This window comes from Lampetra planeri, chromosome 24 (assembly GCF_965212315.1).
Source record: "Lampetra planeri chromosome 24, kcLamPlan1.2.h2, whole genome shotgun sequence".
Taxonomy (NCBI): domain Eukaryota; kingdom Metazoa; phylum Chordata; class Hyperoartia; order Petromyzontiformes; family Petromyzontidae; genus Lampetra; species Lampetra planeri.
The window spans coordinates 7,202,258-7,223,928 of record NC_136130.1 but is presented as its reverse complement, the minus strand read 5'-3'; the positions used below and the strand labels follow the sequence as shown (position 1 = coordinate 7,223,928).

The following is a 21,671-nucleotide window of genomic DNA, read 5'->3' as shown; positions in this document are numbered from 1 at the left end:
GTGAGTGTATTCGTGCCAATACTGGCAGCACTGGAGTTCTAGGCGACGGTTAAAATCCACAGCCAATGGTATCCAAGCTGGTCATGGGCACAACCCTTCACAACGTTGTACCGACTGGCTTCGGGAGGTATCATCAAAAATGCTGATCACATACACGGTATGAAAACACCTTCATCCAGCAGTGGATTGACAAAAAGCCATACATTATTATTGTTACATTCTTGGATTCAGAATAGTTTGCTGGTGGAGGCAGCAGCAACATTGTGGAGACAAATCACCATTGTTACATTTGCCCATTTAAAGAATAACAATGGTACTGTGCGCTGCTTTTACTGCATACAGCAGTAGATAGACAATGGGATGCAAAAGTAGAATCATAAACCAATTAAATAATATTCATTTTGAAATTATTGACGAGGTGGTTGAACCCTCCTTTGTACCCTGTTCCGGATGCACAGATGGAAGTGAATTGTGTGTGACGGATCCTAAGGGGAGAAATAAGTGTCACGATGGTCCCTGTCCCGTGCCCGCGGAGATTTGCATACATCACGAATAACGGGCAGACCGACCTGTCGTATTGAAGATGACGTCGCTGACGGAGGTGGGCACAAGTGGGTTGGGCAGCTCCTGCAGGTAGCACTTCAGTGCGTCGCCCACGGCGTTCACATCCAGCTGGTCCACGTCCACCGCACTCAGGTCTGAGATGCCGACAAAGCGCAAGGAGAGACAACGTCATGGTCGCGATGGAGATCAAGGTCACGGGCCTCACAATGAGCTGCCCGAGCAAGCACTTCTCTCTGCCGGCCTGCGCCTTGATACTGCGAATTCACGAAGTTTGACTTAGGGTGATCCTCCCATGTTCATTGATACAGGCGGGAGGAAGAGGCTTGTAGTTCAATATCTCTTTTGGCTGTCGTGTTTTTGTTGCAAGCCATTATAACTGTATAAATACGGCACGAATAATTTTAAGTATATCTAAAAAAATCTACACTCACACACAGTTTTGCATTCAGTAGCCTCGAAACACTTACAAGATAATGTATGTGACGATGATTGATAAGTATAAGAACAATTTCTAAAATACGGTACTAGTGAAAAAAAATGAATCAGATTAAAACATTTCTAAAGAAATGCTGTTCACCCCAACGGAAATGAAATTCCCTGCCGTTTTGGCACGCGGTTATTTTCCTTGGGCCTTCCCCATCGGATCCTGTGGCCTAGCAGGTCTCGCAAACTCACGCCAACCCTGGCCAATAACGGCAGGGCCTACTTCTTGCCTTCCCGCCATGGGAATACCTGCGAGCATATTTCTAATCTAAAAAAACACAGCATCAGCAACACTCCCAAAGCACATGCCTTCAACAGGAAGAGCAGGAATGTGGCATCACAGTCATGTCATCCTTGACCCCTGCTATCAAAGTTTTGCCACGTAATTCACAGAGATCACAAAACATGAAACGGTAAAGGCGTGCCTTGCTATCTCCTACGTTTCATTTGGGACAGGTGGCGATAACAGACTCCTTAATGGGCTCCTGCTCCGCTTTTAAGAAAATCAATTGATAATCTGGCTTTAGCTGTTCAATAAATAGCAAGTGCCGTGTCCAGTTAATTTCCGTTAATGCTTCACAATTTGAATGTATAAAGCGCCTACGTGTGACCGTGTCGCATGCACAGAGACACGAGGAGGAGGGCATGCAGATCAGGAGGACTAGCGCGGAAAAATGGGAGTTTATTGTAGAATTGATTATGTGATCGAATTGATTGAATTGATCTTTACGCATCGATCGCAATGCTTGAGAATTGCTTATTTTCAATTTGTATCTGTTGTAATCTCGTTCGGAAGTTACGTTACGAGCAAAATTACTTTGAAGTTACATCACGTTTTGACTGTTTTTGGGCTGTACCTTTGGCGTTGTTCATCATGATGCCTGACACTTTGCTCTATAAGCCAGAAACTCCTTCTTAAACTGAACAACACACGGTGCTAAAAACTCATTTATTTAGGAACTGCTATTCGTGTTTAGTTTGTTGCCCTTCCCCAGCACCTCCGATTAGCATGGTTGTTCTACGTACGGTGTGAAAGAAGTTCTATACACGCATGTACTTGCGACTCGAAAACACACCGCAGCGCTACTCTGCTTCAGCGTTGCCCTCGCGTATGAATTACCCAGGCCTCGGCTACCATATCAACTGACTCGACTAATTCCCCCCACCCCGTCCATTCCCTTTGCTATGTTGCGCCACTTCGCGATTAAAGGGAAAGAGTTAGGAGGGGTTTTTTTTTCTCTTTTTGCAGAACCTCACACGACACCTGAGCACAAGTACAAGAGGGGATTGATGGGGGGGGGGGCAGGTTAAGCTGCCTGAAATATCTTGGCAGCGGGCGGCTTAATTATTTATTAAAAGACTATGTATAATTAAAAGTGCGGGGTGAACGGGCGTATTCTTGAGGGCAACGTGAGACTACGACCGTGTGCCGATGCTCAATGCATTCATTTATAATATCTTCCCCGTCCCACATCCAGCCCGTTATCACCGATAACCGCCACAGTATACCCATTGTGCCATTTCGCACTGCAACGTGCAGGTGAGTTTGCGCGATTTATAACAAAAAAAAACTCGTTACTGCGCCGACACTACAGTCTACCGGAGCGCTTTGAATTACCGCTCCCCTTAACTAGCGCCCGTTTTACCAAACTCAAACTCTTATCATGTAGATTAAATGTGTTTTTTTTTTGTACGTGGATGCCGTGTTGCCCGAGCTGTCCGACCCCTTGTGATTGAGTTTCATTAGGGCGCCCAAAGTTAGCCCGGGCATCTCCTCCCCAAGCCATTTTCGTCCGCTCGAAGGACAGGAATTGCAATCCTGCTCGGCAACAGAACTCTCTCCCCTATTCACACAATGTCCTTGCCACTCACGGTAACCAAAGGCTTGGGTTTTTTCTTTCTTTCCTCGCATTTGGTGCCGGAGATGAATAATTGCCATTTTAATTATTTAAATTTGAGCATGACATTCGTGCTACAGACTCAATCATGGTGACAATTTTATAGATGGTGGTTGGACTGCATCGTAACCATTTATATACGACACGCTGTAACAGTTATTTTATTGATTTTTTTCTGGCATGCATAAAGTCCATTATTAATTTGTAAAACATACTTTGCTTTTTGCAATCGCGGTCTTCAAGGCACTGCACTCTAATATTCACACAGATTACTCTATAACCACTCGGCACGTGTTTTTTGATTGTGGTATTTTTTACAAATTTTAAATTCAAACAATATACCCCACAATTCTCAGCTGTCAGTAAGAAATATTTGATTTTATGCAGTTGCATAGCCAACATAAAACTGTTATGAATTATTTGCCGCTCCTTTGACAAATTCTGGCATTTCAAGTAAACAGTCGCATGCTCCCATGCGACCGTACACGCGCACCAAACCGTGAAACAAAACCACGTGTGCTTTGTTCCTCCAAACATTTGGCCCACAATTATTTTTGAAAGCGGCGCAGTCGAGAGTCCAGGAACATGTGGCCCGTATGGCCCTCGGAGGCCCTAATGAGCCTCAGCTTCCATAACATCACGCTGATAAATTGTGCATGCGACCGAGCGGCATGCAAAAGTAATGGGGAGATCGGAGGCGACTGCAAGCCAAAAATCGTCCCGTAAAAAACATGTGACTGTGCTAGACTGGCCAAGTGCTGTAAAGAGATAAATAAAAAAATGTAAGAGGACAGTACACACCGCTTACACCAATGCACAGGTATGCCCACAACCACCCAGTACAACAAAGGAGATAAAAAAAGGTAATGGCCGTAGAATTTGGGATTAAAGAATGGTCCAAAAAAAGCAGCGCTGTGCATGATGGAGTGCTGCACGAATTGGCGGTGACTCATTAAAGAACATTCAGGGATTCCTCAGGCATAATCCAGACATTGTAATCCCCGGCTCCCAGCGTTCGGCAGTGCAGCGGCAACTGCCATGCCTGGCACAGAGCCAGAGCGAACTGAAATAACCCTGCAAAGCTCGCCTGTTCCTTATCCACCAATCCCAGCACAAAAGTGCCCACGTGCTTCTAGAAATAAAAAAATATATAGATATAAAAATAAAGGCACACACTGGGTTTTAAGGATAACAGGCACGCGCAATGAATATTTGTTTCTGCGGTTTTCTTTCGTGACGTAAACGGTACGAGGACGCAAGTTTGCGGTGGGGCTGTTAAGTGCGGCAATGGAAAGAAAAATCCACACCCACCTACGCATTTTTTACAAATTCAAATAAAAATCGCTAAAACCTGTGAATGGTAGCAGTGGGATGTAAATGTGCCTGTTCTGTCATAGGCGAGGAATGTAAATAAATGCAAATCAAAACAAATAAAAAAGCAAATATGTCCACCATAATTAACTTGTCAAAATTACCACCAAACGGTTATTATAATACCACCACAAATGGGGCGTTCTTTCTCGAAAAAGTTTGCAATCTCATATTTACAGGAATAAAACAGATTGTTAGCCAGCATATCATTATGAAAAAAAATATTTTTTTAATTGCTAATTTACTTGAGACCATTCCTACATTTGGAGACTTTTTATGGCACCCTTATGCGACAAAAAGAAAGAATCGATACAAACCCAATAAGGGTAAGCATGAGTAATTCGGCACTCTCTCGGGCGGACATCAGAGGCTTTTTAAAATTCGATTACCAATTTTATGGCTATTCGTTTAAGCCTGCTTTTCACGCACGCACCGCACGGCTGAAAGGTGGTGGTGGGAATTATCACCGCTGACCCGGTCAGTCTTATCAGGGCCACCAAGGCCCCGGGCACAGTCATCTTGGGCCCATAGATCAGCCAGCCTATGACAGCGCAGGTCTGGCCAGGAATATCAGCACTCCTCCGCCCGCTCAGAGAGCCATTCATCCTCCCCCTCCTCCTCTTCTCTGGGTCATGACCGACTGCTGGCACTGCAATCGCCCGCCCCCACCCCTGCCCCCACGTCATCACGCAATGCCTTTGTGCGTGCGTGTGATCAGAGTTCAATTCCTGGCCATGGGTAACATCAGTGGCGAGCGATATCCGACTGAACCAACCCTGGCCTCCCCCTCAAGTTGACTTAACCTTAAACAAGTACCCACTGCACCTTCGCGACAACCTTTGTGCTATAATCTCCAATGCCCTTCTAATTTCAATTGGTTTTGTCTCTTCTCAACACGTGATCAAACCATCTAACTCCAGTCTCTCTGGCATTGGAGTCCACGAATAACCTATGTCAAGGCTCTAACCTATTAATTCCTTCTCCTTTCTCTTTGAGATATATTCCCAACATCCACTTTGCACAGACTATTAATAGTGGTAGGTATTAATTTGTGCATGGGACTACACATGGCGGGTTGCATGCGATTTTGTGAAGCACTTTCAGGTGGTCCTCCTCTAAAGGGCAAGGAACTATGATCTCAGAGATTAAAATCTGCGCACAGCCGACGCGGGCGCAGCCTCAGTTGAGCACAGACTGGCTGCCGTGTGTGTGTGTGAGGATGTGCGCGCAAAAGAGCACAGACATTGTTCAGACAAAGCCTCAACGAGCGAGACATTCGGGGTTCTGTCACGTGAGCGCCGTTCGCAGGCAAGTACCATGGCCGACTCGGGGTGTCTGCTCAAGTGAGGCCTCAGGGGCCAATACCGATAAGGGCACACGTCGGGACAGGATCGTTCTGGGATTACTCGCTTTCAAAAAAGAAAAAAAATGCAACATGTTCGGTTCGTCGTTATTCAAGTGACGTGTCTATGCAGGTCACGCTGCAGGCAGGGTACAAGATGGTAACTTTCGCGTGATCGCCCCGGTCAACGTATCCACCTGCCGATCCTTCTTAGTACTCGTGACTGCAACAGGCGTCGTCAAAAGTCCTCGGACATGGCCCTGTTGATCTCCTGGTACGGTCCATACCGAAAGAAGACGGCACTGGAGGCATAAACCACCCCGCTAGGCTGGCAAGCAAGGCTTCCTTCTCTAACCAGTGCACACAAACAAAGGAATACTAACACCAAGCATCACAGGTGCTATTCACACATAATTGGTTTAAATGAAAGGCCTGCTGCTTTATCACGTTCCCAATTTTACTCCCACCTTAAATAGAATGCAGTATCTAGTGTTTCCCTTAATGAGTTATTAAAAAGCTGATCGATTCCAAGTAGATTTAAGAGATGCCATTACAAAGGGTATGGGGAAGCAGCCAAATTACATTAAAGGATAACGGCGAATCTCAGGCTGTCCAAGGAAAATCCCAGGTTAAGGGGTCACTGCCAGCGTTCCTATTAGCCAAGAGGGCATCTGACCGTGTGCGAGACTTGGGGTTCGGCCTATATGCGGCGAAGCTGACCTTCCAGATCCCCCATGGGGACCTGTGGGATTGGGTTATCAGCCACAGCCATCCCTAGCGACCTGGGTTATTAGCTTAGCCGAGGTCAGAGCAGAAAGAGGAAGGATCAAGGAGGACAGGGTGGGGAGGGGTGTGGAGAAAAAAAAGCAACAGCCATACCACTCAGGCTTCGGCAGTGATCAATTCCACATCAGACTCCATCGCATTCATAATGACACTTTTAGCAGCAATGAACTTCGACCGGGTGCTATGGACAATGTGCGGTAAACGCAATCGCTGCGGATTCCCGGTGATCGCCCATCAGATGGTGCACTAAACCAAATCCATTGACCAAAAAGCATAAACCCAGACAATGAGGGACGGCGAGAGTTCGGCGCAGGCCTCGGTAGCGTTCTATTTATTGCCCACGCAGGAATCAATGTTTAAATAAACTAATTACTGAAATGAAGTATTCATAACGTATTTATTTTACAACTCTTGTGTGGCAATTCTCTGGCAAACTTTTTATTAGGCAATCACTTCTAGGTAATAACAAATAAACGTTTTCTCTGCGAACCAATTTTTAAAAAATAAATATGCGTACACGGCTCAGGATGCTACTCTATTTCGTTTTTTTACGGTCGTTGTGACTGCCAAGCAGAGTGGTACGGTGGCCAAGTCCAAATCAAAGATTTCATTTACTACCACCACATGGTTAGCGTTTTTGCTGGTCCAATTTTTTAACAAGGTCCGACCACTTCCTTCCTCGTGTCATTTTGGTGTGGCGCATTTCAGGCTTACGCAACGTGCTGTATGGACATGGCCCAATGGAAATTGTGGACCCCGCCAAGAAAATAAAAAAATTATTCTCATCCCGGCAGGGCGTAACAGGCGAGTCCCAGCGCCCAGTTGCTCTCAACACAGCCGGAAATAAAAATCTTCCACCATCACATGGCAGAGTAACTGAGCGCGAGCCATTCAAGGGGGATAATAAAACCTAAGACACGTAACATGTCATGTAAACTCCCGACTCGATTCTTTTGAAATCACGCAAAATTAGATGCGGCGTTAATAACGCAACAATGGGGAGGTGGCGAGGGGGGGGTTTGAGCGTAACAGCAAACGGTTTCCAGAAACGTGAGAGTGAGCGCCAGCCCAGCGCATCCACCTGGCTCACTCGACATGTCCCTCGGGAAAACAGAAGGCCACAAATGTGCACCATAGCCGACCACCCCTCTCGCTGCGAGAATGGCGAGAGGAGGTAGAGGGGATTAATGCCGAGGTGTTGTCCCGGTGCTCTCTCTTTCCCGTGCTTTGCCAAAGGTTTACCTCGCACGGGGATCTAACCTGTCGAGGCCTGCACGCGGTTTGAGGCCTGCGCGGGGGCGCCAATGCGAGTGACTCGGGTTCTCAAGACGGTGGTGATCGTTGGTTACATTTGTAATGTGTGGAACTTTTGCTATTGTGAGAGGATACTCCTTCTGCTCTGCTGCCCCGATTGTCTGGAACTCCCTCCAACCAAGCCATCCTTGCTGTCCACTCAATGCCCAAGTCGAAGATCTTCCTTTTCTCCACTGCCTATTACATAATCGTCTCCTCGTTTGCCATTATGCACACGTCAAAAAACAAAGTCTTGAGATGCAGTTGCATTTAGATGCGATATAAATCAAAATTGTATTGAATTGAATAAATATAACGACCTTTATATGGGTCTACCAGCACAAAAAATAATTTGACATGAACTCAGCAGCAGCATATGATTCACCCGCTTGATGAACACTGTATTAACTGGCCGGAAACAAGTTTGGCCTGGTAGAGCAGCAGCAGCAGCACCGCTAATCACGAGTTCCAACTCCAAACCAAGGTTAACGTCATAGTCATCAATGTGACTGCCATCATCGAAATCTGCACCGCCTGCTCAGGCTACAGGACTCAGTGGTAAATGGGGTGCCGCGGTGGTGAGATGTTAACTACCTCGCCTGGTACGGAGGAGGTCGTGGGTTCGATATCGACCCTGATGCCTGTATGTGTGGAGTTTGCGTGTTTGCTCTCTCCTTGGTCACGTGGATATTTCTCCGGTTCCTCCAGGTTTTCCCTCGACATGAAGACGCACACGTTTAGAATATTTGGCTGCTATAAATTTCCACATTATGAGCAAATTCGCTTCATTGAGCTTTCATTTGTGGCCAGGTCACTTCTGAAAAAGAGCTGTATATCCCAGTGGGCCTCACCTGGTAAAAAAAAATAGTTTATAGGTTTAGTTAACTCTTTGGTTCTTTCAGTAAAGTAACGTAGAAAGCAAATAAATAAAGAAAATAAACATTAAAAAGAAAATATTTATTTTGTTTTCTTTCTACGTGACTTTACCGAAAGAACCAAAGAGTAATTCCCGCAGTCACGAAAGCTTCAAATCAGGTTGAGTTTAGTTTAAATCAATGGCAATCATCCTACAGAGGAGGAACACAACATCCACATTGCTCCGTTTGATTCCGGCACCACGGCCTTCTTTTTCGTGCTATAATTAACACCCAAATATTCTACATGTGCACTGTATGCTACACGAACATGTGTTTAAAAAAACCAAAGGCTTATTTAATAAGGGGTCTTTAATACACGTGAATTATAGCATTTTGACCACAAAAAAATGTTGAGTAATAAACACGTGACGTTTGTGGCGGCATTTGGTTTGTCCTGTCTTGCGGTGGCTTGCTGTAGCACACGGATTTAGAAACGCACAAAGACAAAGATCCCCCGTATAGCCTTAACAGACTGTTGGGGCAAGTGCTGTCAGCGAGCACCTATGAAGGCCAGCACGGCACACGAGGGGGGTGGGTGGCCAGCACAACGCTCGGCCGCCTTTGTCTCCCTAGTGGCGATGCTTACACACCGCACAAGGTACTCATTTGAGGCCGAGTCGACTTAGGGGAGGCCCAGGACCGGCTCAGATAATCGTCACTGATTTTGGAATCAAACTCGGGTCGCCAGGTTCGTAGCGCAGCACGCTAACCGCTACACCACCGCTCCCCACGCACAAACACACACACGTACACACACAGACACGCACATACACACACACGCACGTACACAGACAGGCACACAGACACACACACACAGGCACACACACGGGCACACACGTACACACACTAACGGAACCATCCTTCGCGTTTGAACTTATGCTTTGAACCACCCACCCCTGCCTACGGAAATCCTTTACTGTCGATTTAAATAAAAAAACAACTCCGCGCCATCCTGGGCTGTCACGTATCGCCCTCCATTTGTATTATTTACTAATTTTTTTCTTCATTCAATAATAATTTGCTTATTCACTTATTTAGAGCGTTGCAGCTCTCGCTGAAAGAAAGAAGTGGTGGGGTGGGTGGTGGGTGGCTTCATCTGCTCAAGAGGGCCCCACCACTCAAGGCCACGAGGCAGAGGCAGCTGCAGTTGCCACGGCGACCACGAATTCCTTTCCCTCGCCGCGATTGGTCGCGGCGGAGCACACTGCCTCTCCCGATTGGACGCGCGCGAAGTCTCCGTGGACCAATCAGGAGCACGGATGAGACCGCGTGCTTGGGATTGTCTTGCGTTGGCGAGGTGCATGGATGGGATGGAGGGGAGGGGTAGCAGTGGTCTACGAATGAGTGAGCAAAGAAAAAAATTGACCCCCGTGTTCATCATCATCATCCTCCTTGAAGACACTCATACTTCCCGCTGCGATGGCATTTGTCTCACTTACTGCGTGATTGCATTGTTTCTTGGTCGAATACATATTTAAATGTAATGCCCCTCGGGTAAGATGGGTTGGGGGGGTGGGTAAAGATGCACGTGACGATCGCCCCACACGTGCACACGTGAATCTGAGGCTGATTAATTAAAAAAAGTACACAATCGAAATTTTTAATTTCACACTTCTTCTCTCCATGGCAGCGACACGACATGATGCAACCACCTTCCACGGCAGTGGCGACAAAGCCCCAGGACGGATGAGCACAAAGCCACATTCAAAAGGATGAATGCCACCGCCGCCGCCGCCGTGTGGCAAGGGCTTTGTGTGCCAGGCGTGCCGGTGCTGCCCACTGGTGGCATCGGCTGCACAGCGGCAGCGCCACGGCCGCACGCCGGGGCTAAGGTTCTCGAGAGTACGAAACATCGACAGTGTCGCCCCCTCGTGGATGGGAGAACTCAGAGGGAGCGAACTAAATCCGCAGTTTCCCTCAAAACGACAGGTCTTGCGATCCCCGCCACGCTGAAACTCCAAAAAATTAACCCGTAAAAAACTAAGTTTTTCACTATAAATCCTTTATATGCGTGTTGCCTCCGAAACGTCGTGAATTTTATTTTGTTTTATTTTACTTTCATTAATTTTAATGTTTTTACCTACGTGACTTTACCGAAAAAACCTGAGAATATGAATCATTGCAGTCACGAAAGCTTCAAATCTAGAATTAATTGCGTGGCATCTGTTTTATTTTATTATTCATTTCTGTTTTTCTTGAGTAAGAGTTTCATTTTTATCACATTGGTATTTTAAATTAAATATGAAGGTTTTTTTTCCCTAAAAAGTGGAAAATTTTGGAAAAAAATTTTCACGAAAATAAATTGTCACGCACAACGAGTCTGTGTGCAAAATGTCAGCTCGATTGGATCACGGGAAGTGGGTTAAACAACGACCGAAAGATTTGCACGGTCGTAAGCGCGCAAGCAAGCAAGCAAGTGAACTTAATATAAAGAATTTAAAAAAGACACCAAATCTTCTTGGTTCTTTCGGTAAAGTCACGTAGAATGGAAATAATAAAATAATAAAAAGAACATATAATAAAATAATTCTCACGACGTTTTATTTTTATTATTTCCATTCTACGTGACTTTACCGAAAGAACCAAGAAGATGAATCCCTGCAGTCACGAAAGCTTTAAATCGAAAGACACCAAATGCTGATCGTGATGTGAAATTGTAACACTTAGCACGTTCTGCATCTCAATTATTGTACCATGGAACTGACCACACGCAGCTTTGTACGTGCACGTCTATTCTACAGCCCCTAAAGCACAGTTGCATAGAACACATGAAGTGAAAACCTCGCTTGACACTGATTTGTGTTGACCACAGTTGGCTACGCAAGGTGCGAAAGAAGTTCAACATACATACATCAAAAAGTGGCTCGGAGAAATTTGCACTGGAGATGTTTTAAGCAATCAGACGCCCAGGACTTTAGTAGACGTAGCCGATAACCCAGTGTCCGCAGGGGTTTTGTTTACGTCTCGCAATACTCTACTCCTGTAGGCGGTGGGTGGGAGTAGACTTCACTTGCTCTCACACAAAAAACAAAGATACCCCGTGTAGCCTGAACAGGCTGTTGGTGAAAGTGCTGTTAGCGAGCACCCATGAAGGCCGACACGGGACACGAGGGGGTGGATGACCAACACCACGCCCGGCTTCCTTTGTCTCCCCCAGTGGTGATGTTTACACACCGCACCAGGTACTCATTTGAGGCCGAGTCAACCAGGAGGGGGGGGCCCTGGATCGGTTCAGGTAATCGTCACTGGTGTTGGCAGTGAACGGGAATCGAACTCGGGTCGCCGGGTTCGTTGCGTAGCACGCTAACCACGACGCCACTGCTCTCCTCCCACACATACCACACTGCTCACCCACGCCGTGCGAGTGCTTACATGGGAAGCTCAGCAAAGTTAACAGCTTCGATTTTTAGTTTTGTTTACCGTTCGTGTTGTAGACGCATTTCAAATACATTATGCACGCGTGCGTGGGTGTCTTTACACCAAGATAAATGTGAGCGTACGTCACAGCCATCAAATCTCATGGAACGCAACGGGGTGTGTGGGATGTTGGTTAACACCACGCACGGCTGCTTTTGTCGGATGCGAGTCAGACTGAACTAGGTACTCGTTTAAGGACAGGTCAACCATTGGGAGGCCAAGGTGAAATCAGATTCTCATTGTCATCGAATTTGGGCAATGCTAGAAAATTAGTTTAAGTGTAATGTTAACAAAAACACTGAGTATGTACTATCTCATTAGTGATTACATTTGGTTTGGCATCAGATTGGTACAAATGTTACTTAAAAAACGGTTTTCATTTCCATGAGTGGACACCACCGTTAATGCCAAACTAGTATGGATCTCAAACAAACAGTTTTTCAAAAGGTGGATTTTAAGGCAATGAGCACTGCTTTGTGGTTGACGGAGCGTTTTCTGTATAGCGTTTTATTTCTGCGTTAGTGGTGTAGCTATTGAGTGCAGGCAGTGCAATTGTACTGTGGGCCCAAAGGCTGGAGGGGGTTTTATTGGACAGGGGGGCTCCGTTTAATTATTTGCACCATGGCCCATACTAAGAGCACACTAGGCCACTGGTCTGCATAATATACGAACATCGCAAGTCTGTACCGACACAAGATATACCGCTTCCCTGAGTGCAGTTGTCATGTTTGCAGTCACCATTTTATACGGATGTGACACAATATTATATAATCTCATGACCCTTCCTCCAAAATCAATGAGCTATAAATAATACTGTTTCAAGAACATTATGATCTTGTGGAACACTCCCGACGTCTCGGCTTAACATGTCAAATTCTCTGCATCTCCGTTGTCAAGTGCTGACAGTATACGCTCGCGCAAAATGGACGTGTGCTCGCGAACATTTCACGTGCTAAAAAAAGGCACCAGAATGAAACGAAATTAGATTTCAAGTTGTTGCTGTCTGGCAAGACACAAAACAAACATAAGTGCAAGCGCAAAATTGGCCAAGTAGTTTTGAGCGAACGTTACGTCGGCACCTTAAGCAAACTTCCACGAGTACATCGGCGGCGATTGAGCACGCGAGACACTCACCGGTTTGCAGGGACTGCAGGAGCTCCATGCCGCCCTGGGAGCCCAGCGGGTGGCGGTAGACCCCCTCGCAGTCCAGACCTTTTCCCCCCACCGCGGATGACCGTGCATCAAGGATTGACGCGCGGGCAGACGAGTGAAGCGGGAGACAAACGGTAGAGGGGGCGAGACGAAAACGTACGCACACACACACAGACACACACACAAAGACACACAGACACACGCGACAGTCAGTGATGATGGCAAAGACAGGTGCATACTTGTTCACGGACGATATAAGAATATTTGCTTGTAAACAACGTCTAAATGCGACCGCATCTCAAAGCGCTTTATGGTTTGTAATGTAAATATATTGTTTATAATGAACATGTTAATTAATGTTGTAGGATGTAGCTTTTAAAATGGTCATTGGGCACTTTGTTGTATGCAACACAAATAACCTGAGCGCTAATGTCGGTGCCTGGTGGATGTCCAAATGTACAAAAAAATGACACTTTAAATCATACTAGCAGAACAAGTTTAAGTATACACTTGCAATATTATTGGTTTTAGTTTTAAGACACTATAAATGCATCATTATGTGTTTAAACTAACTTAATTAGATGTTTATATAAAACAGTCGAGCATTTCAATTTAGCATGCAGTTAATGAACAACAACAGCCATGTAAAAATCAGCCGGATTAGCTATCGCAACAACATTACCTTTAAACAACATTCAGGCTCCTCTTTATTAGGCGTGTTAGAACTTCTTCATGACATTGGATGCTCAACACCTTCAGTGGAGAATCATCAGTAGCCCACTATTCTGGTAGCAATGCACCTTATATACACACACCACATCCTTTATACTGTGCATTCACTTGAGCAAGAGCGCCCCCCCACTCAACTTTTAAATCTTCACTCAACACGCCACGGGGGTTTGGCACAAAACTCCAGCGTGACCTAACAGGTGTCCATTACGCGCCTGCCGCATGACAAAAAAATCCCTCCCTCAAGCCCTGCGCTGCTTCAAACGTTGTGGCACCCCCCACCCCTTTCCCCCCTCGAGATCTCTCCCACACAATTAAAAATCCCTATCGCATCCCCTCCATCGCAACAACCAACGGGCCCCTCCGCTCTCACCTCCACGTTCGATCGACTCCACCAGCTTGACCAATATGGGAGGGGCCCTTTCCGTAGGGCCGAACTGTTCCATGAGGTCTTGGCACACGTAGGCTACAAATAAAAACGGGGTTTTGAGGTGGGTGGGGGAGGGGGTTCGGCAATGGTGGAGAAGGGTGGAGAAAAGGAGGTGGGGGACAGGGCAGGAGAAAAATGGCAACAATATTAAAGCACAATTCACAAACAGCCCGACAAAAAAAATTCCCCACATCAGTTTTAAAAAGTCATAACTTTGAACCTTGTTTTTCACCACTCCACTCACTGGTTTCTGTTTTGTGTCCGTTTAATGTTTACTTCGGTGCCGGGCGTGGAAATATTTACAGCATTTCTTAAATTTTGGCTTGCCCGTCGATTGGTGAACTCGGCAACCCTGCAGGCCATGCCAGGCTGGTTTTGCGGGGTGAGCCATGGAGATTGCAAAGTGGTTTAACGACGACCTTAAAATAGTTAAGGACAAGCCGTCCCCCTGCTTAGCATTCAATTTCAGTAGGGCATCAGGCGGCTCAGGTTGCTGAGTCATGCCACGATGCTTCTTAATGAAGGGAGGAAACGTTAGAGCTCTGGCTGGACACGCGAGAGACTTGTGAGCGCACTGGCACGCATTTCAACGTGCCATATTAGTAAGTGTTTTGTACTCGCGTGATCTTTAGATTTGAGACAACGTCAAAAAGTTCGATAGAATCCGAATTGGGGCGTATAAATCCTTTGCAACAAATGTTAAGTTAACATTTACTGCTTTCTGACCGCAAGACAAGTTTGACTCACTTATGTTAAACCTGCTTTTCTTAGGTGGTCACTGACATGCTATTGGCTCTGCGACATTTGGTTACATTTTAACATTTTTCTGAGTGCTCAGCAGCGCAGGACTGAGTTCAATTGGCACAGAGCCGGAGTGTGTCGGTGTCCACCATATTAAGAAAATGCAACGGGCAACGAAAGCTTGAATTTATTTAAAAGTTTTTTCCGTCAACCTACTCAATGGCAGCCTTCTCAAGCCATGTTGGCCATGGGGGTTTGTCTTATCAATACTTCGACAAATTGGCCAGTGCGGGTTTTGTGTTAGCCGTGACCGGGAAATGAGCTCAGGTTCCTGGGACCAGTCAGTGAACTACTCATGTGATCGCTTTTCAACACTAAATAATTAATATTTTCATGATGCGAAATGTACATAAATAATAATGGTAATGCTATCAAAAACTAGTAAATTCAAATAACTCCACTAAACATAGATACGTCGAAAATACAACTACTCTACAACAACGAATTAGCAAAAATCTGTAGCTGATACACTACAAAATACATGGCTTGGAGGACAGCGATCTTTAAAAGCCATGTGCAATGTCTGAAAATGTGTGGACCCGACGGGAGACACTGTGACCCAGAGGCTAGCTTACAAGTCACAGGGCCCAAACGGTCTGCCAAATGGCCATTCAATGCTTGGTACGAGAAGCGCACTCTGCGATAATGCTGACGGCGTTTCTAATGTGTTTTTACTCAAATAAATATGTAACAATTTAAAAAGGAAGCCAGTTCGTCAAATGAAAAATTCCACGCGGATCACGCCATGGTATTTTGTTGGCTATTTAATCCGATTCGGCTTTGTTTTTTTACATACTTTGTAACAAAAAACTGCTTTTGATTACCAGAAATCAGAATAAAAAAAAATTGCAGTGAGAGTTAGGCAAGGGGTACCAATCGGCCGCAATGTTGACCGCCGAGAGCTATTTTGCAGGGCACACAGCACCCACACAGTGGGGGTAACATGGACATTTAAATGAACACATAAAACACACTTCAAAATAGTGCTCCATGCGCGAGTGTTGCCCGGCATTGGGGTAATTGACGGGATGCTTGGTATCATCTCAAGGACCGCATTGTTTTAGAACGCAGACTGTGGACCATCTTCTGATTGCTAAACATTTGGCGGAAGTCAATGGTGGCTTGTGGAACCAAACCAAAGGCAAATCGCTGGATTTATGAGTGAGTGGAAAATAGTAAAAGCTCAAGAGTCAAACTAAGGTACCCGATGGATTAATGAAAATGTCCGAGGCTCAGGAGGTCAAACCCAGGCACCCTTAGGATTATGGGAAATGCCGAAAGCTTAGAGCCAAATGAAGGCACCTGAGGGATTTCAAGGATTCCGCAGAGATTCCTACTTTTTTTGTTAGCAAATACTAAGAACTAAATAATGAAATAAACGGCACAGCTTGAGCAGTTCAGGGTCAACAATTGGGGGACTCGGCTTTGGATCAAAACATTTGAAAAACCCAATACACTCATGCATTCTTAGTTCTACTCGAAATTGACACTAAATTAAAAGGGCATTTACAACTCACGCCATCGAAGAGATAATCACATTTGAGAATCCCTGGGTATGGAATTTCATGCAGGATACGAGACAACAAACGGTGGTGCAATTACGCACACTGTGTATCCCCCCCCTCCTCTCCCGTTGTGACACTGATTTTTTAATCACACGTATAGGAGTGGCTGCACAGCTTTGCACTTTGTGCTCAAGCAAAGCTGAAAATCGAGGGGTCCACTTTTGGGAAAAGCTCTGCCGTCGCTGGCACCGCCAACGGTGTATAATTTTGGGGTGACAGACGCAATCTTAAATACGTAATCTTCTCTCTTTTGGAAAATGGGATAAACAATGGCTTAGGGCATGATGCAAACCCAAAAAGCACTTAATCCGCTTTTCCAGCCTGCGGAGGCCAGAGCATCTGTTCTCGCCCTCGACCGCCCGCTTGTCTGCCCGCCCGCCTGCATGCTCTGGCAGTGAACACTGCCACCGCTGCCGTTAGCCATTTGCAAAAGTGAAAACATTCTTGCAGAAACGCCCAATTTGTTGCCAGTAGCGCGGCGGGCTTCATTCGTTCCACCCCGCTGGCTACGCACAATGGGGCCCCGCTGGGTCACGAGCGGTCGCCAATTTCGACGGGAGAGGCGAGCCCTGGCACCGCGCAAAGTCAACTGCGATCGACGATCGTCCGTGGAATGCCTTGGTTACAAAGCGAAGCCGCAAGTGCTTGCGACGCGGAAAGAACTCGACAGTGTTGATTTCACACCGTGGGCTGGAATGGCGCGCCACTGCCATTGGTGGAAAGAACCTCTGCAGTTAGTTTAAGCCATTTCATCAGTTCCGTTAGAGAGCGGTGGACAGCAGGCCATGTTTGCGCAAGAGGATGTGATTGAGAAATATAAAAAAACGAATTAAAATGAATTGGTCGCTGTAAAGTAAACGCCGCTCCGCTGGCTAAAGTCACTGAAGGATCCAACGCCGAGAGAGACAACGGCTTCATTAGTACTCCCAAACCCTCGGCAAACGTTTCCCTGGTGGTGAACATCTGCTCGACAAAAGGCCGAGGGAGACAGGAGGAAGGAAAAATAAATAAAGAAGGTGGCAAGGTGGGGGGGGGGGAATGCGAGCAGGGATGAGTTGTAAAAAAGTGCAAAGTGCCAGTACGTATGTGTCTATTTTAAGTGGGTTGTTGCATAGTGGTTAACACACTGCACTCGACGACCCGAGCTCAAATCCCGCTCACGGCCAACATCAGTGATGCATATCTAAACCAATGTTGAGCCTCCTCTACGTCGACTCGGCCTTAAATGAGTACCTGGTGCAATATGTAAACATGAGCACCGGAGAGACAAAGGCAGCCAGGTGTGACACTGGCCACATTACCCTGCCATGCACCGTCCCAGCCTTTATAGGTGCTCACTAAAAGTAATTGGTACAAAATCCTGCATGGTTATGATTATATGGTTTAGTCTCTGTCTTCATGTGCGTGTGTATATGCACGAATTGGGGAGCGGTAGTACAACAGTTGGCGTGCTGTGCTATGAACCCAGCCACCCGAGTTCAAATCCCGCTCACGGCCTACACCAGTGACGATTATCTGAACCACTAGGACGAGTAGGCCTCAAACAAGTAGGTGGTGTGGTGTGTAAACATCGCCTCTAGGGAGACCATGGCAGCCAGGCGTGGTGCTGGCCAACCGCCCCATCATGTGCCGTGCCGGCCTTCATCGGTGCACTTGCCCCAACAGTCTGTTAAGGCTATATGTGGGGGGGGGGGGTCTTTGTCTTTGTGAGTTGGGGGGTGGAGAAGGGCAAGGGGTCTGGTGGGAGGAGGAGGAGGAAGGAAAGTCTCCCACCACGTGTGCGCGCATGTGCGCCTGTCATTCCGCATCATCGCGCGAACGAGGCCCCCCCACCGCCCCCTGGCTCGGCCTGGCCACTCCGCGCGTCGCCCGCGACGGCCTGCGGAGGGCGCCCGCTCCACACTCGGCGAGGCCATCACAGTTGTGGCATTTGCAGCGCGCATGGATATTGTTTGTTTATATAAACATCTCGTTTTCTTTCTTGCGAAACCTGAAAGATTAATGTGCAAGAGCTACCGATTCATAATTTTATCCTCATGGCGGTACCCCGGGGGGTACCAAATAATACCAAATGGCCGAGGCAATTAAATATGTTATTTCTGGGACACAATTTTTTTCCAGGGGTGTACTTAACTCCGCGACTGGGGTAGCAATCAATCCGAAATCGGAGGTGCCACTCCGCGATGTCGAAACGCAGCGAGGACGATTGCGCCGAAACCTTGAACGCTCGTACGCACCGTAGTGGTACATGGAGTACAGCTCGTCGAGATGAGTCGATTGCCGCGTCGCTGACCATCAACAGACTAAAAATGACCGCATCACGGACATTATGCGAGAGCCGGGGTACTCTGGAATCCCTGGGTACCGCCATGAGGTTCATTTGGCCCAGGCATACGTGTTAACACGTCTTTGCCGTTTGTTGGTTCGGTTATACTGTATTCATGTTTTCTCGTTATGTCTATACATTTGAAGGGCACTCGATAAATGAGAACATCACAGCAACTGCATTGTTGGTGACGGTGGTTGTTTGACCATACGTCAACCATGCTGGCGGCCAGTTCGAGTTGGTAAAGGGGAGTGGGCCAGGACTGGTTCACACACATCAGTTGCTGCTGTAGCCTTGACCAGGAATCGCCAAAGAGTTAAGAGCGCCGTGTGCTAATTTATGGTTCGGCCGTTTCAACCATTTGATATTATACTCGTTCACGAAGCCTGTCTTCGCCAGGCAAAAGTTTTCAATAAATATAATTAGCCTGATATGATTTCTTGCAATTTTTATCTACGATCAGGCACTAACAACTACTCCAAAATGTTGTATTTTCCTGCAAAAATGTAATTGTTGACGACTTGATTCAACTTCTTATATTTAAAGATGTACCCATCAGAAACCGCTCAATTTAAAGATTCCGTTCTTTTTACTCGAAAGAACAAAAATGAATTAACTTAATATTCTGAGGGGAAGCTCCTATCTTTTAACGTTTTCGAATTATTCACATCATAAAACGTGTATTTTTTTTGTTCAAAACCGCTTTAATCCAAAATATCTAAAAAACAATCAAAGATAAAACAATGGTTATCCACTTTAATGTAAATTGCTGTTTAATGATCTATCAAACTAAAACAACCACAATCTTGTACTTTGAACGGTTTCTGAATGCCACGCACAAACATGTTCATGGGGAACTTAAAATCGATATTTGGGGGCCTTAATATGAAAAATCTCGGATTTTCAGATTTTTCTCCCCTGTTGTTTGTATCCTAAAAGTTACCTATGTACCACATTTCAGCTTTCTACCTTGTCAGGAAGTACCCTAGAGGTTGAGACATAGATTAAGGCCTTTATTTATATATAAGATACCACATTGAAAGCACTTATTCCTAAAAGTCTATAATTATACTATGACTTTTAAAAGTGCGTTCAGTAACGATAAAATATATATACTTATAAAAAAAAATCTATCACAGAATGCCAAGGCTTGTTAGGAGGATCCCGATAAAAAAAAGAAAATCTGCCCAATTCTTTTATTAAATATATTTGTTTTACCCCCAGGGGAAACCTGAGCATCTGGACCAAACCCCCCAGCTAAACCCAGAGAACACTCAAACCCCAGACACAAAATTAGCCGGTCAGCAAACTACTCGTGCAGTACTGCCCACTAAACATTTGTTAAAAACAATGGGGGTGTCGCCAAAAAGTTCACTTCTCAACAAGATAAAAGAAACACGCCCGACTGTTATCTCTCTCGGCAGTGGCGCGGCACTTGAAAGCAGTCCCGCGTGGCAGGACATGAATGGCCCGGTTTTGATGTCGTTTGGTCACGACGGGTAACAGGACGGAGAGAATGGTAAACGATGCCTTGATGCGCCCGCCCACCCGCCCGCCCGCCCGCCCGCCGGCCCGCGTCCACGTCTGTCACCGCGCTGACCTGCGAAGCTGCGGCCAGCCCAGCCGCTCTTCCCACTCTTCTGAAATTATTACACTAATTTGTGTCTCACAGCCCATCAGCCCTAATTAACTTGGCCTAAAAGCTCAGGGCTCTGGTTATTTGTGCCTATTTTTGTACTTGCTTCTCTAAGCGCTTTAAATCGGAGACTGATGCAATTTGGAGGCGCGTTTATGCAACGTGGAGTGCCACGCGGGCCTTGCTAATTGTGAAATTAAATACGCTGGCATGAAGCACTGGATTGGCACTCAACTTTACGGCGCGCGAGCACCTTTTGTAAATATAGTTTCAAACCAAAATAATTTTGGGTGGGTCCTTATTTTAGCATGGCTTGATACGTTTCATCATCATCATCCATTGACAATCCATTGCTGTATGAAGGCCTTCCCCCACGCTGATGCCATCCTCTACAGTGCCGTCATGCCATAATCTGTCATGTGTAATTGGTTACAGCAATTCAATGTTATTTTAATTACTTGACTTGAATTCAAATTTGCTTCAATTTAGAGGGGGGAAAAAAACCTTGACAATTAATGCAGCCACAATATAACTGTCCTCCACAAAGAGTCTTGGCACGTGGACGCACGCTCGACGCTCGGGCGCACGCGCGAGCGAGCGAGCGCGGACGTGTGTATTTTCGAACCCGCGTCACATTCCTCGGCAAGGAGCACCGAAGGTTCAAGTTTGATACGAAGCCAGACGCAGCAGCAATTACCAGACACGTACCCCTGTGTTGCTTTAACCCTGGGTCAAGGATAGCCAAGGAAGTAATTACGAAAAAGTCCTCCGAGCTGGCAAACAAAGATGCTCCCTTTACTGGCTCCACAGACGCCGCTCTGTGCGTCTGACGGTGGTCCGAGCTGCGGTCTTCAGCCACCTTATTCCTGCCGAGCGTGGTCCACACGCGGCTATTTTCAGCTCTGCCATTCCAATAAATAGAAACTCATGTGCCGAAAATGGCGTCCTCGGACCAACTTCC

The 21,671-nt window shown here is 46.3% G+C and overlaps 1 protein-coding gene across 2 annotated transcripts in view; it reads right to left on the bottom strand.

The window, feature by feature from the left end:
• LOC144726689 (phosphatidylinositol 3-kinase regulatory subunit gamma-like) overlaps positions 1-21,671 on the bottom strand; it is a 142,159-nt gene that overhangs the window by 64,933 nt on the left and 55,555 nt on the right. For both annotated transcript variants that reach the window (XM_078605486.1, XM_078605487.1), the window contains exons 2-4: positions 14,326-14,418; positions 13,206-13,283; positions 570-698 (exon numbers count right to left, since the gene is read on the bottom strand). In XM_078605486.1, the coding sequence (XP_078461612.1) occupies positions 570-698; positions 13,206-13,283; positions 14,326-14,418 (300 nt within the window). The remainder of the gene's footprint in view (positions 1-569; positions 699-13,205; positions 13,284-14,325; positions 14,419-21,671) is intronic.